The sequence below is a fragment of the Strix aluco genome, chromosome 2, assembly GCF_031877795.1.
Source record: "Strix aluco isolate bStrAlu1 chromosome 2, bStrAlu1.hap1, whole genome shotgun sequence".
Taxonomy (NCBI): Eukaryota; Metazoa; Chordata; class Aves; order Strigiformes; family Strigidae; genus Strix; species Strix aluco.
This window is the reverse complement of record NC_133932.1, coordinates 36,001,813-36,014,373: the sequence shown is the minus strand read 5'-3', so window position 1 is coordinate 36,014,373 and position 12,561 is coordinate 36,001,813. Positions and strand designations below refer to the sequence as shown.

Sequence of the window (12,561 nt, the reverse complement as noted above, 5' to 3'; positions counted from 1 at the left end):
GTCAATTAGCCTTCAGGCCAATAACTGCTCCTGCTAAAGCTAATGAACTTGAATTCCCAGAACAAACAGGCCCTCCAATTATACAAGATTATTATTGTATGTTAGCTTATATTGAACTCCTTTGAATTCTGAGGGTTATGAAAAGAGCTGGTTTTGCTTCTGTTACGGTTTAGAGCTCCAGTTTTCCATCTACACCCATCTTCCTCTAACACATCCTTTTTTTTTGGGGGGGGGGGGGGGGGTGGGGAGGATGGGGGGTGATGTACACATGGATGTCAGGGGGACAGATTTCCTGAAAATCCTGAACCATGCCACAAGGCTCTACAGGCCAGAAGGTCTTTTCATCCCTTCAACTACAAGTTTTGTAGTGAAAGCTTTCAAAAGAATGTGAATTTGAAAAGTGTGGTAAAAATTGTCCCTCAGCGACAAGACACAGAACACATGCTGATGTGGGTAAAGTCTTTAACTCACATGGAACTTGCCTTCAGCCCTGTCAAAAGGCATTGCTACCAGCCCTGGTCACAGGTCTTGCAAATAGCCAAGATCACACGGCTATTTGCATTCTCAAATGCTCAAGTTGCCCAGTAAAGGAATCTTTTCTTACCAGGGACTTGAAACAGAGAGAGATACAACTGTTCCATTTCCTCCTCTGAAAGATAGACTGGGAATGTGGTACAATCCAACAAAAGGTGACAAGCTGCAGCAAACGCTTCCTTGCAGTCACCTCTAAGGGGTCCCAAGACAAGCATCACTTGTTCTAAGTCCCACTCTTCTTCCTCCTTTTCCTTTTTATTACCAGAGTTGTGGTCAGAAGGAAGAGGATTAGAGCTCTTGTTCTTGAATGGTGACCCTCGAACTGAGAACAAGTCTGAAAGCATTTGTTTAAACTGAGGTACAGTGATTTGCTTTGCATCCCATGGGCTCTTTTTCTTGCTAGCACTTTCAGGTAACCTGTAGCCATTCTCTTTTTTCTCTTTTCCGCTCAGATTCATTGCTGAGATGCTTTCGTTACTTGTTTCTTGAAATTGCACCCCAAAAATGTATTTACTGGAAAACTTGGCAACCAGCTCTTGGATGCAATACAAAGTCTTCTGAATGCTCCCCCCTTTCTTCCAGACATCATCTCTCTCAAGGGTCACAGTTGGCACCCCCAAGTGCTGATAGAGTTCTGGGGAGGAAGCACTTAGACCAATGCCACTGTCTTCTGACTTCAGGGGAGGGAAGGGAGTCTCATCCTCCTCCTGCAGCACAGACTTAGTCTCCAAGGTTATGTCCACATTTTCCTTTTTCGCTGGGCTCTAAAACAGAAATGTTAATGTGGTTAATGTGACATTGTGTAGATAATTTTAAACTATGTAGATCTGTGGCAGGCACAGGGGAACAGCAATGACAGAAAAACCCCCTAGTATTTGCAATTTTCAGATAGAGATTACTTTTACAAAATCATGAGACATAGTTATTTCTAAGCAGACCAATTCAATTGCATTTAAAACCCAACACGTTTGTATAATCCTCACACCTTGACTCATCAAATACCAACAGGTCCATAGCTACAGGTACTTAGCAAATGGAAATGTTTCCTTAAAATCAGTTCACCACTAGAACAGTATTACTTATGCTGGATTATTTCTAGTCAAATGCATGCATTTGTTCTACTGCAAAACTCTGGCAGGCTGTGCTTGTGTGATTGCTTTATGCCATCGATTCCTCATTCCCTGTCATGGTCTCTTGCACACAAATAATACCACATTGTATTAAACTAAAATATTAATTGAAATCCTTGCAGACCTAACCAGCTGTAAAGTGAGGCTTGATTTGGCACCTCAAATCTTTAGCAACTGCATGATCCTGAGTGCCTTTTCAAAACCATTAAGATCCCATTCTTCCCCAGAGGTAGAATTCCCCAGATTCAAAAAAGAGTATAGTCTTGTCACTATGTCACAAATAATTGTGTCACTGTCACAAATAATTCAAACAAGTCAGAACTGAATACTCAGTGAGAATAACAAGGCATCAGGCAGCTCTGGAATGGGCCAAAGAAGATAAGTTTCCAATATCTTTATTGCTAGTTATCATCTAGGTTTAAGGTAGGAGAATTAGCATTTTAAAATAACTTATGTCACTAACAATTTTAAACATCTATGAGGAGTTGAAAAACACCTACCCCATTTCCACTTCCTGTCTCAATGTCCAAATAGGAAGGGGGCATTTGCACTTTGCTAAGCACCTTAAAACAGGTCTTTAAGGCATGAGTGAGTTCTGGTAAACCTAATACTTCCATATTTTCCAGGAGAGACTGCACCATATAACTGAGCATCTGTGGAAGATACTGAGTCTGCACTTCAGAGTAGAGTTCCTAAAATAAATAAGAATTTTTTAAAATAGTTATATTATTATTCAGCTGTCTAGCAACACTGCTCAATGACTGATGAAGTCAATTCACAAATGTTTAAGCTGTACAAACTTGCTTCAGTGCTATTCCTTCTTTCTTCATTCTACATGATGAACACTGAGTCATACCCTAAAAATCTTATGATAGTCAGCCAGCTACTAAGAGACCAAAAATTTCTAGGAAATTATTTACCCAAGAAGAAAAAGGTACACTTTTTCATTCCTTTGATAGAATCACCATATTTCAAAAGGCAAACAATTTTTATTTTGCTAGGCAATAGCAGGGGTAGCCATCCATATATGAGTCAGCACATAAAACTATACTTTGCAGGACATATCGTGCATATGCACATGTATGTCAATTTGTCTGTTTTCTTTTTAGGTAATCACAATATGTATTATTTGACTTTAAGTTTCTTAAGACTTTGAAACAGTTAACTTCAGGTTGCCTTACCAAAGGAATCACATCAAGAAGAAACACCAATAGTGTGCAGAGCTCTGAAATTGTAGGAGGAGTGCTAATATTTTCAAGAGGATATCTCATCTGTGTGGATTTGTTTCTGGATTGAGAGAAACATTATTTTGTAAGCTTTTTTCCTGTCAAAATTCTTGTTACAATAAAAAAGCTTCACGAAAACCAGCACAAAATACTGAACAGTTAGGCTTTCTGAAGCCAAGTAAAATGGGACTTCTAATACAGCAGGATAAAACATTCTGTCAAAACCACCTAAACTGTAGCATGTAGGATGCTAAAGTGCTTCTAAATTTCAGATTGAATCTCTGTACATGATCTTACTACTTAAAGTATAATCTTCTCTCTTACATTTAGAAAGAGATAAAATGATAGAGTTCTTTATTCTTCTTCAACAAACATTTGTTCTTCCAAGGAAGACTTCTTCACCTCCCCTCCCAAGCCCCTTCCTCCTTCAGCTGTCATTTTGAAAGTAATTTCTTTCGTTCTCATGTTGCTAGTTTCCATCTAATTGTTTATCTGTTTGCGTTCTTGAATTATTTTATGATGCAACTTACATATCTGTCTGATTCTAACATATATTATGTCCCTTCTAGAATTTAAATGCTTCAGTAAACTTTATTATCTTACACAGATAGCTCTTAAGCGGTATTTTTAAGAGGAGCACTATTGTTTAACAACATAAACACCTGAAACAATCTTCAAAACATTTGGTCATGTAATCCCAAAGAAAATCCGTGCTTAAGGATGTGATCAACAAATTGACTGTTTTGACAATTTCCGAAGCATTTTTGTTCTCTTTGATTGCACTGTGTGAAAGGGGAAAAAAAGGAAAAAAAAAAAGAAACAGATATCAGTGAAGATTCTGAAAGCATGCACATCACAGTGTTAACTGATGAGTTCTAAAATCCTTTTCTCCCTTTCTCTACAAGCTAAAAGACATTGATTGTTTTGAGTCAAGCATTAAGTCATTCTGGAATAGCTAGAGTTTGAGCATCTTTCTCCCAGATTAAAGAAACTGAGCCTTCAAATTTGAAAATCTAAAAAGGCTAAGAGTTCTCCGACCAGACTGATTCTTGGCCAATATAACTGAATTTAACCAACACCAATCATATCCAGTGTACTTCATTTTCTTCTCTGCCAATCAAAGAGAAATCAAGCATGTGTGGAGAAAAGGGAAAATCGCGTCTTCTATACAGAAGGTCACTTTATTAAAAACCTAACCTTCCTTAAATTGGTTAGATTTTAATAAATTATCTCAATATAAAAGATACAGTTTCAGTTCACAGTTGAAAACTTTTAGTTATACCTTGCAAGAGTGTTGCCACTTTGATTGTAGCTAAGTTTGAGATCAGAACCAAGTGCATCTTTGCAGTGGGAATAAAAGGCTCTAATAACTTCAAGGAATAGATCTCCAACAACCTGTGGACCTGCAATTTGAAGGAAAAAAAGACTCCAGTAGTTGCACCAAAGGCAGCTCAGTTACAGACTCGTATAGACTTAAGTTAGGGGTAGCTAGACTAAAAAAACCACAATCATCCAAGTAGGAAGAAAATGCTTATGTGGCTTTTTAAAATGTCAGATTTTCCAGTTAAAATAAGATTAAATATGTAGTTAAATATTTGTTTGGGTTTTTTTTTTGCTTGTTTGTTTTTTAAAAATCAAGTTAAATACCACCTGTTGTTCATTTTATGTAGTACTTGGAAAGCCATAGCACTGGCTCTACATTTACTTAAGTCACTCCCATAAGGCACCTACACCGCAATAATTTATATATGGGCATAATCATAACCATGGACCTGCAGTTCACATGCCAGAAATAATCACCATGTCTGGATCCATAAGGAAAACAAGCCGTTTCCCAATACACATTTAACATAGTAGCCTTGATTAAATTTTGAGGGACAGAAACTGGAAAAATCTTCAAATTGAAAAGTTCAACTGCCTAAATATATTTTAAAAATGCATAATTTATAAACAGTTTTAAGAAGTAAATGTAAGTTAGATGTGTGCTGACAACTGCACAATAGCACTTTTTTGTTTTAGCTAAAATTGTCTATAGAGGCGGCAAACAAATAATAAGTACAACACCCTAAACATGGAACTGTGTTTAAAAAAGTAGTGTATAAAGCATTTCAATGAATGCTTCTAAAAAGTAGGAAAAAAAAAGTCAAAGTCACTAAAAGTAGCAAAGAAGGTCAAAGATTCTTGTTACATTTTAGATTGCTAACTTTAAAAAAAAAGTTGCATTGCTGAATTCATTTCAAAAGGAAATGAAAATCATATTGGCTTAAGGCTCAAGAAGTTATATTTGGGTGCTGACTGGAACAGAAAGATTAATCTGAATAATGCAGTTCAGCTAAATAACTTATTGTAGTTCAGATTAAGACTGATTGTCAGCCAAATAAAACATACAATAGGGTAGTACCTGTCATCTACTTTCTAAATTAGATTTAATGAAGAAATTTATAATGTAACCACCTTAGTCAACTGTCCCTTCTTCAGCCTTTCTGTCAGGAAATAAAAATGCTTTATATAAGAGGCTTTAATCATGACAGTTTTTTTAAAACCAGCTAAAACCCAGCTAAAACCAGTAGAAGGAAACATTAGCACCACTGTTCTATAAACAGACTAACAACTGCTTCTACTAAGGTAGCATTTATTTGTTAGACAAGCAATATAGAATCCTCAGTTTTCCTGGCAGTGCTTCGATAATTCTTTCACAGGAAATGTGCTTAAAAGGACTCCTGACCCATGAAAGAGGATAAGCTTACCAGAATACAGGAGCCTGCAAAACCAACTGTCACCCAAGTGTTTAGTCTTAGTACATGAGTTTTATTCTAAGTCTGCAGGCTTGCTCAATGGTAACATCACTCTCCTACCCAGGATAGTACCTAGAACAACACTTTGGGAGAGTCAGCCATTAAGACTCTAATAGCTGCTAACAAATACCAGTTAACCAGTCCATAGGCTTCTCATACCTGTCAGATTAACAGAACATAATTTCAAAGATTTATCTGTACATGGTTCTTACAGAATACTATAAAATCCTAAAAATCTGTCAAGTTACTTTGGCTTATTTTTTGATGCAGAAAGGAGAACTTGCTCTTTAAAATAAGGGCTGGCAGGGCCTCACCCTTCTGGTGCTGGCAACTTCATGTATACAACAGAATAAACATATGACAGTCAGGGAAGAGGAGGAAATTATTCACGGCTCAGTCACAAAGTCTCAAACTATAGCTCCCACAGCAGTGTCAGGCCAGCACAGGCTGGAAGTGCCTCTGACAGAGGCACCCCTACCTCCCCACACCCGTAACAGGTTATTTCCAGCTGGACCACCTGCAGGTAAGGGGTACTGCCCACTCTGGCAGCAGTACTACCACAGGCTGGCTGCCTGTAGGACTACAGTGTCTGGAAAAGCAGCATGGTCATGAAAGTCCGATTCAAGTATATAGGAAGGCCTGCAAGCACAGCCAAGCACTGGAAACAAACCCAGGCAAGAGTAGTACCGGTGGTTTTCCAGATAGAAACTGCTTTCTAAGACACAACAAAAAGAGAGCTGACAGTATTTTAGAGAATGAACTCCAAGGAATGAATTGAGCAGAATACTGAGACTAGGGCAGAAGTGGTTCTTTTTAACTGACCCCTCAGATTGCAGTTCTGGGCACGGAAGAGAGTTAACCTCACTGGGATACGTCCATGCTACACAGTGGAGTGCTCTGCAGAAGAGCCAGAGATAACCTGGAGAGAGCGCTTGCTCCAGAGCACTGTTCTGAACCATGTCCAGGGCAAGGAACACAGCCCCCTGCACACTAATACACAACACACACACATTCAGAATTAGGAAGAACTGTATAGGGTGTTGTCTTGAGTCCTACTGTCAAAGGCAATGAACACCAAGTTGTGACAGTTGTTAGCACTCGTAATAGAAGTGACAAGCAACATTACCTATTTCAGGTTTGTCAAGGAGACTGATTAGGATCCGGAAGGGTTTCAAATAAGCTTGATGCTGTTCCTCTGTATCAGACTCTGGGAATTTCTGATGTAAAATTTCAGTCAAACTCTAGTAAAAAGAAAACATCAAAATGTTATACATAAAAGAGAGATTGCCATTTTATTAAGACCTGAAGTGTTTCTAAATTTGATTTTGTTTAGTACTGACTACAACTGAACTTTAATTTTCCATACAGAGTAGACAAAGCAATGACATCTTATCATCATCTGTACTGAAAAGCTGATCTTATTCAGGGAAGCATTTTTAAATAATTCAGCTAGTTCATCAAAGACACTACCCTTTGGTTTCATTAGATTACATTTGTATTGTAAGCACATACAATATTGGGATAAATACAGCACAGCAGGCATTCAGATAGGTGAAAATATAAGCACCAAAAGGATGTTATTTTTAGGGAAAAAAAGCAAAGGACAAACCAAGTGGCACAGTGAACAATTCTAGATGCAGTTTGCACTAACATTGAAAAGGATCATAAATACATCTGTATACAATGAACACCAACCTCAACCAAAAGATCTTTAGAATATTTTCCAAAGAAATAAATAGCATGGTCTTCAGAAGTTGTTGAGTCTGGAGCAAAAGTACCACCTTTAATATCAGAGCCTACAAGATAAACAGAGACATCAGAAGTACAAACACTACAGTACAGAGCACTACACAGATGTCATTTATACAAATATTGAAATTACGCTGCATTTTTAACCTTTGTCATTTCAACACTTTGCTTGAACTTAGCTCACGTACTGCCCAAGGGCAGCCCACATATCACAGTTTGAGGCACCCAGATGTGCTATACTGAACATAAACCAAAACCAAGGCCAGATCCAGACATGGAGTCAGGAAGAGCAGCCTTCATGAAACTACATAGCTGCAGCTCATGCCCTGTCAGTTTTAGCCTCCTCTTATGCTGTTAAAACAAGGCAGATGGGGAGAAATTATAGCTCTCTTATAGCCCCTCCTTGACAATTAAGCCCACATGGGAATTAATAGACTATTACTTCCAGAAGAACAAGGTTAAAATAGCACTCCACTCCTTTCGGTCCACTGAACCACTTCAGAATGAACTGTGGATGGGACCAGAAATAACTCATCAGATACCCTGTGCAATGGACAGTGCAGTGAATTCACCTCTGAAGAGAACTGTTTACCAAATGAATGCTTAATTTTATTAAACAGGTACTTAATAAATGGCAACTAAACAACACTTTATCATCATTCATTAACTGCTGAAAGAGCATATTACATTTTCAAGCACTGATTTTTTTTTTTTTTTCTCTTGGGTATTCATAATATTGAGTATCACTGTATGTTTTACATTACCTAGCAACCATGCGTATAATCTTCTATTGAGTGACATGTCTCTCCTCAACAATGTCTGTGTAGCTGCTGACAGAATATAGACTAAATCAGTCCTGCGCAATAGAATAGTGCTTTCCTTGCAGTCCTAGGATGAAAAACAAAGATACTTTAGCTGTTTATGAACACTGAAACAAGTCAAATTAGTAATGAGGGGTTTTTTTAACTGGTAATATTAATGTTTTGAAAAAAAAAGGCAACAAATCATCAACAACAAAATATTTTGTATATGGAAAATCTCAAGAAAGAGAATCTGGCACAATTGTGATCATTTTCATATTTAAGGTACAGAGCTACATTTAAGCTAAAAATACTAAAGATGACATTATGTTATGCCTTAAGACTTAAAATTACTTGCTACTTTCAAAATACTGACTATACTACTGGGTAAATTAGGAAATGATGGGGAACAGCTCTTGTTTCAAGTAGTATTTTCTTTCCTAGTCTTTAATAGAAGCATCTTCATTTAGCGCAGACAATTCGAAATGCTGAAATCCCATTTGAAAAAGGAGCTTGATATTTTTTCCATATGCAGTTTCTCAGGCCTGAATACTTCCAAACACATTTCAAAATTCACGCAATATTCACTGTGAAAGCACATCTTCATTTGAAGCTCTAAGTAGTCTGAGAAGCAGCAGAGTCTCCTCTACTATTAAAATTGATGGGGGGACAAGAAACTGCAAAATCTGGTCATTGATTTTGAAGGTACAAAATTCAGACATTTGGCAATAACAGAGGTAGCAGCTGGATTTCACAGAAGACACTGTCCTGCACAAAGTGTGCATGTGACAATACCAAAATAGTCCTCTTACCAAAGCTGTATAAAATGGGAAAAAGAAGAGAATCACTTCTAGAGTGTTTCTTTGCACAAGGACATTTGAATCCAATACTGATACACACAAAGACTTTACCTGTAAAAGGAAAAGAAAGCACAATGGTGTTTTACTTCATGATAACATTTAAACTACAATCACTGTTAATAATCACAAGAATGAAAGAAAGCAAACTTGGTTACATGTGAACAATATCTTTTTAAATAAGAGGATAATTATTCAGCCATTTAACTCCTGCCCCCAAAATGACTTAAAAAACTTTTGTGGAATACTGTTAAAAGAATCGTTAATACTTACAAAATACTTGGTTTTGTAACAATACAGAATGTCACAGCGTGACATCACCAGACAGAATGTGAAGGCTCACAAAATGCAGATACTAAAGTACTCTAACTAGCATTACAGTTATTCCATCACTCAAGTGTAACATAAATTACTACCTACTGAAGATTTCCATTTTACTGAAAGATACTAAATTTCAGAATTGTCTTCCAGGACTGCAAGCACTTTGAGAGATCCACATTAAACATTTGTATATACTGTACTATAGAAAAGCTGGTCTTTAACTTTAAATGCAAATTCAGAACAAGTAGAAAAAAGACGTCAGGTTTATCTTCTGATTTGAAACAGAGTCAGTCTTTTAAGACTGCATGCAGTACCAATTACCAAAAACTGCAGAAGCTTCAGAAGATGCATTCTGCAGGCTAACCAAAATCAGTATGGGAGATTCTCTTCTATATTTCAGGTAAGATGCTCCCATGAAGCAACTGTATTAAGCGATTCCATCAGACTCTCTTTCTCTCTCTCCAAAATATTTTTAAGAGCGTGTCAGAGACGGCACAATCTGCTAGTATGCAGGAATACAGAGAAGGCACAATCTGCTAGTATGCAGGAATCATGGTAGATAAGACTGCTCTACGAGGAGTGTGATGAACTTACTGTGAGCTTATAATCAATGCCAAGCATGTACTTCTGCTGTTTTCCAGACAGCTCTCTGTTGATATGGCTGACAACAAAAAGAGAAGCAGGCAGCCTGATGGATGGGCTGACCAGGACGCTGCCCCAGAGTGCTCCATAGAACATTTCTTGGCCCATCAATAAGGAGAGCTTCACAAGCAGAGCATCTGTTCTGTATAGAGATATATTTGGTATGAGAAAATAGATTTTTTGCTAGTTCAGTTATACCATAAAAAGGCAATTATACATAGAATTAGTATTGTAGTTGACATTATTTATATAATTTCCTCATCTTTGTATTATCAGTATTGCCCTTTTCATGTGAAGATGGCTAGCATCTGATTGTATGAAAACAATCAAACAACATTCAATCCTTTGTCATTGTGCACATTCACTGAAACAAAGTGTCTGTGCATACTTTGGAAACTTCTCCAGTGAAGATATGGATATATAATTGGAAATAATTTAAGTTGATGCTAGACTCTGAAAGTCAATGTTATCAGTCTGGAAGCTGGAAGATATCCTACATATTTGTATTTACAAATCAATGGGCTCAATTTGTAAGTCATTCAATGAAAAAGCCCATAAAATAAAATGGCACACTGTCAGTTATTGCACACAGGACTGGTACCCTGAAATTAGTTTAAAAGCAATTACACTGGAGGTACTATGACTGAAGGCACGTTCTCTGCTTTGGCAATTCTGTCAGTACTCCGGTATTTTACTATAATGTAGGAATTAAGAGTTTACATGAGGAATGTAAAAGTGAGAAAAGAAGTCGTCCAGCATAGAAGAGGGACACCTCCCCTCCCCCAGTCTGCTGTTCTTTTCCATTTCTTTGTAAAGTAGCCCTCAAACCGTTTTTCTTTTCCATTTTGCGTGTGTGTGTGTGAAAACTCATGCATACGTGTGTGTTTAAGAAGGAAATAGTTTCTAGGGTGAAGCACAATCTGATCTAGTACTTCTGCCACTTTCAGGAACAGCAGGGGATGTATTAGTGTTAGTCCTCAATATTGAAATTCTGAAAACATTCAGTGGACAGTGTCTCATGAAGCTGAATTTAAAATTAATCTGATCTAACACATCTTCCAACAAGATATCTTGGTCTGTATTTCTTGCACCAGAATCATTACGATGAGTAAACTAAAGAGAGTCTTTCTCATGTAATTTTTTAATTTCATGAAATAGCATTCAATTAATTTTAGCATAAGTCTTTCACAGTGAAATATATGGTCAGTTCCTGTCTGTGATCCTGTTTGTTCAAGGCAAAGAGGAAAACAATGTCATCAAGAACAGGGAAAAAAGGTGTAAAACCAGAAGCCAAATCTTGGAAGTTATTCTGCTGTTCCCATTAACTCACTACTTCAAATTTAGTCAGTTTCAAAATAAGTTCAGTCTCCCTAAAAAGTCTTCAGATAGACATGAGATTTAGTTCCAAGGGATCTCCTTTCTCCCCCAAGTCCCCAGCACGTAGTACTATAGGAAAAAGAAAACTAAACACCATCACTTCTAAGCCTGCCTGACAAAAAGTACACACTAAAATTCATGTTTCTACAGCAGATGTATAAGAGGTTAATACTTGTCCACAGACCTGATGTTCTGGAATTGGCAACTGAATGCTACTCACCAAGTTGGGAATGCAGGCAATCTACTCTTAGCTGCTCCAGCAATTGATATGAGGCTTCAATTTAATACTTGTTTTTTAAAAGAGGCATTAGACGTAGAAGTATTTTGCTAATCAACTGCAATCTATGCAGCCTAGCATATCTCACTCTCTTTTTTTTTTTTTTTTTCTTTTTCTCCAAGTGTACACGCAGCTATCTAAGAGTTAAAAAGGGCAGAGAGAACAGCTAACTCATCCAGACTGGTAACACAGAAGGAAGTACATTACCAATGCAATGTTTAGTGACTCTTTAAGCAAAGAAACCTACATTTGGATGAAACCTACAGTGGTTGAGTTCTTATAAGATCTTACAAAACAGTTCTGGTAACTGAAGTAAAAACACTACACAAATGGGTGCTGAGCTGCTCTTCTCAGCACACTTCCTGATTCTGACTTTATCATACTGAATGTCATTGCCATTACTGCCAGGGGCACCCAAGAGTGAGAGATACCTTTTTCCACAATAGATTTTATATGAGTTGGCTCTTGCTCATGTTTTCAAAACCTGAGGGTAAATATCTTGTATAGAAAGACTGGACAGAATTCAGCTGCTCTCTCTTGTTACAATATTTAAAGAGAATTTATTGACAAAGCAGTGGTTTGGGGAGTCAGGTTAATGATTTAGGAATTCAGAGGAACTTTAAGAAAGAGTTTTTATTCCCTTCTCTCAGTACATCTATTTTTAACCCTCCTTTTCCTCTTCTCTCCTCTTCTCCTCCTGAGACGAAAACAGAAGGGGAAAGGATTTTTCTACTTTAGCACTATTTGTTGTATCTTTCAGGGACTTACCATTCTTCCACCCTCAGCAGTTCTTTTATCAAGCCTTCTATATAGAGACCTGACAGAAATTTCTTGAGAACTCCCTAGGAAAGCA

General features: G+C 37.4%; 1 protein-coding gene across 7 annotated transcripts in view; it reads right to left on the bottom strand.

The window, feature by feature from the left end:
* Window positions 1–12,561, bottom strand: part of DOP1B (DOP1 leucine zipper like protein B) — a 55,803-nt gene that overhangs the window by 28,410 nt on the left and 14,832 nt on the right. For all 7 annotated transcript variants that reach the window (XR_012621891.1, XM_074814319.1, XM_074814323.1 and 4 more), the window contains 10 exons: window positions 10,007–10,196; window positions 9,047–9,145; window positions 8,199–8,322; window positions 7,381–7,481; window positions 6,812–6,926; window positions 4,173–4,293; window positions 3,553–3,672; window positions 2,846–2,951; window positions 2,165–2,356; window positions 605–1,298 (listed from right to left, as the gene is read on the bottom strand). Coding sequence is in view for 6 of the 7 variants with exons in the window: in XM_074814319.1 (XP_074670420.1) it covers window positions 605–1,298; window positions 2,165–2,356; window positions 2,846–2,951; window positions 3,553–3,672; window positions 4,173–4,293; window positions 6,812–6,926; window positions 7,381–7,481; window positions 8,199–8,322; window positions 9,047–9,145; window positions 10,007–10,196 (1,862 nt within the window). In the remaining variant the exon portion in view is untranslated. The remainder of the gene's footprint in view (window positions 1–604; window positions 1,299–2,164; window positions 2,357–2,845; window positions 2,952–3,552; window positions 3,673–4,172; window positions 4,294–6,811; window positions 6,927–7,380; window positions 7,482–8,198; window positions 8,323–9,046; window positions 9,146–10,006; window positions 10,197–12,561) is intronic.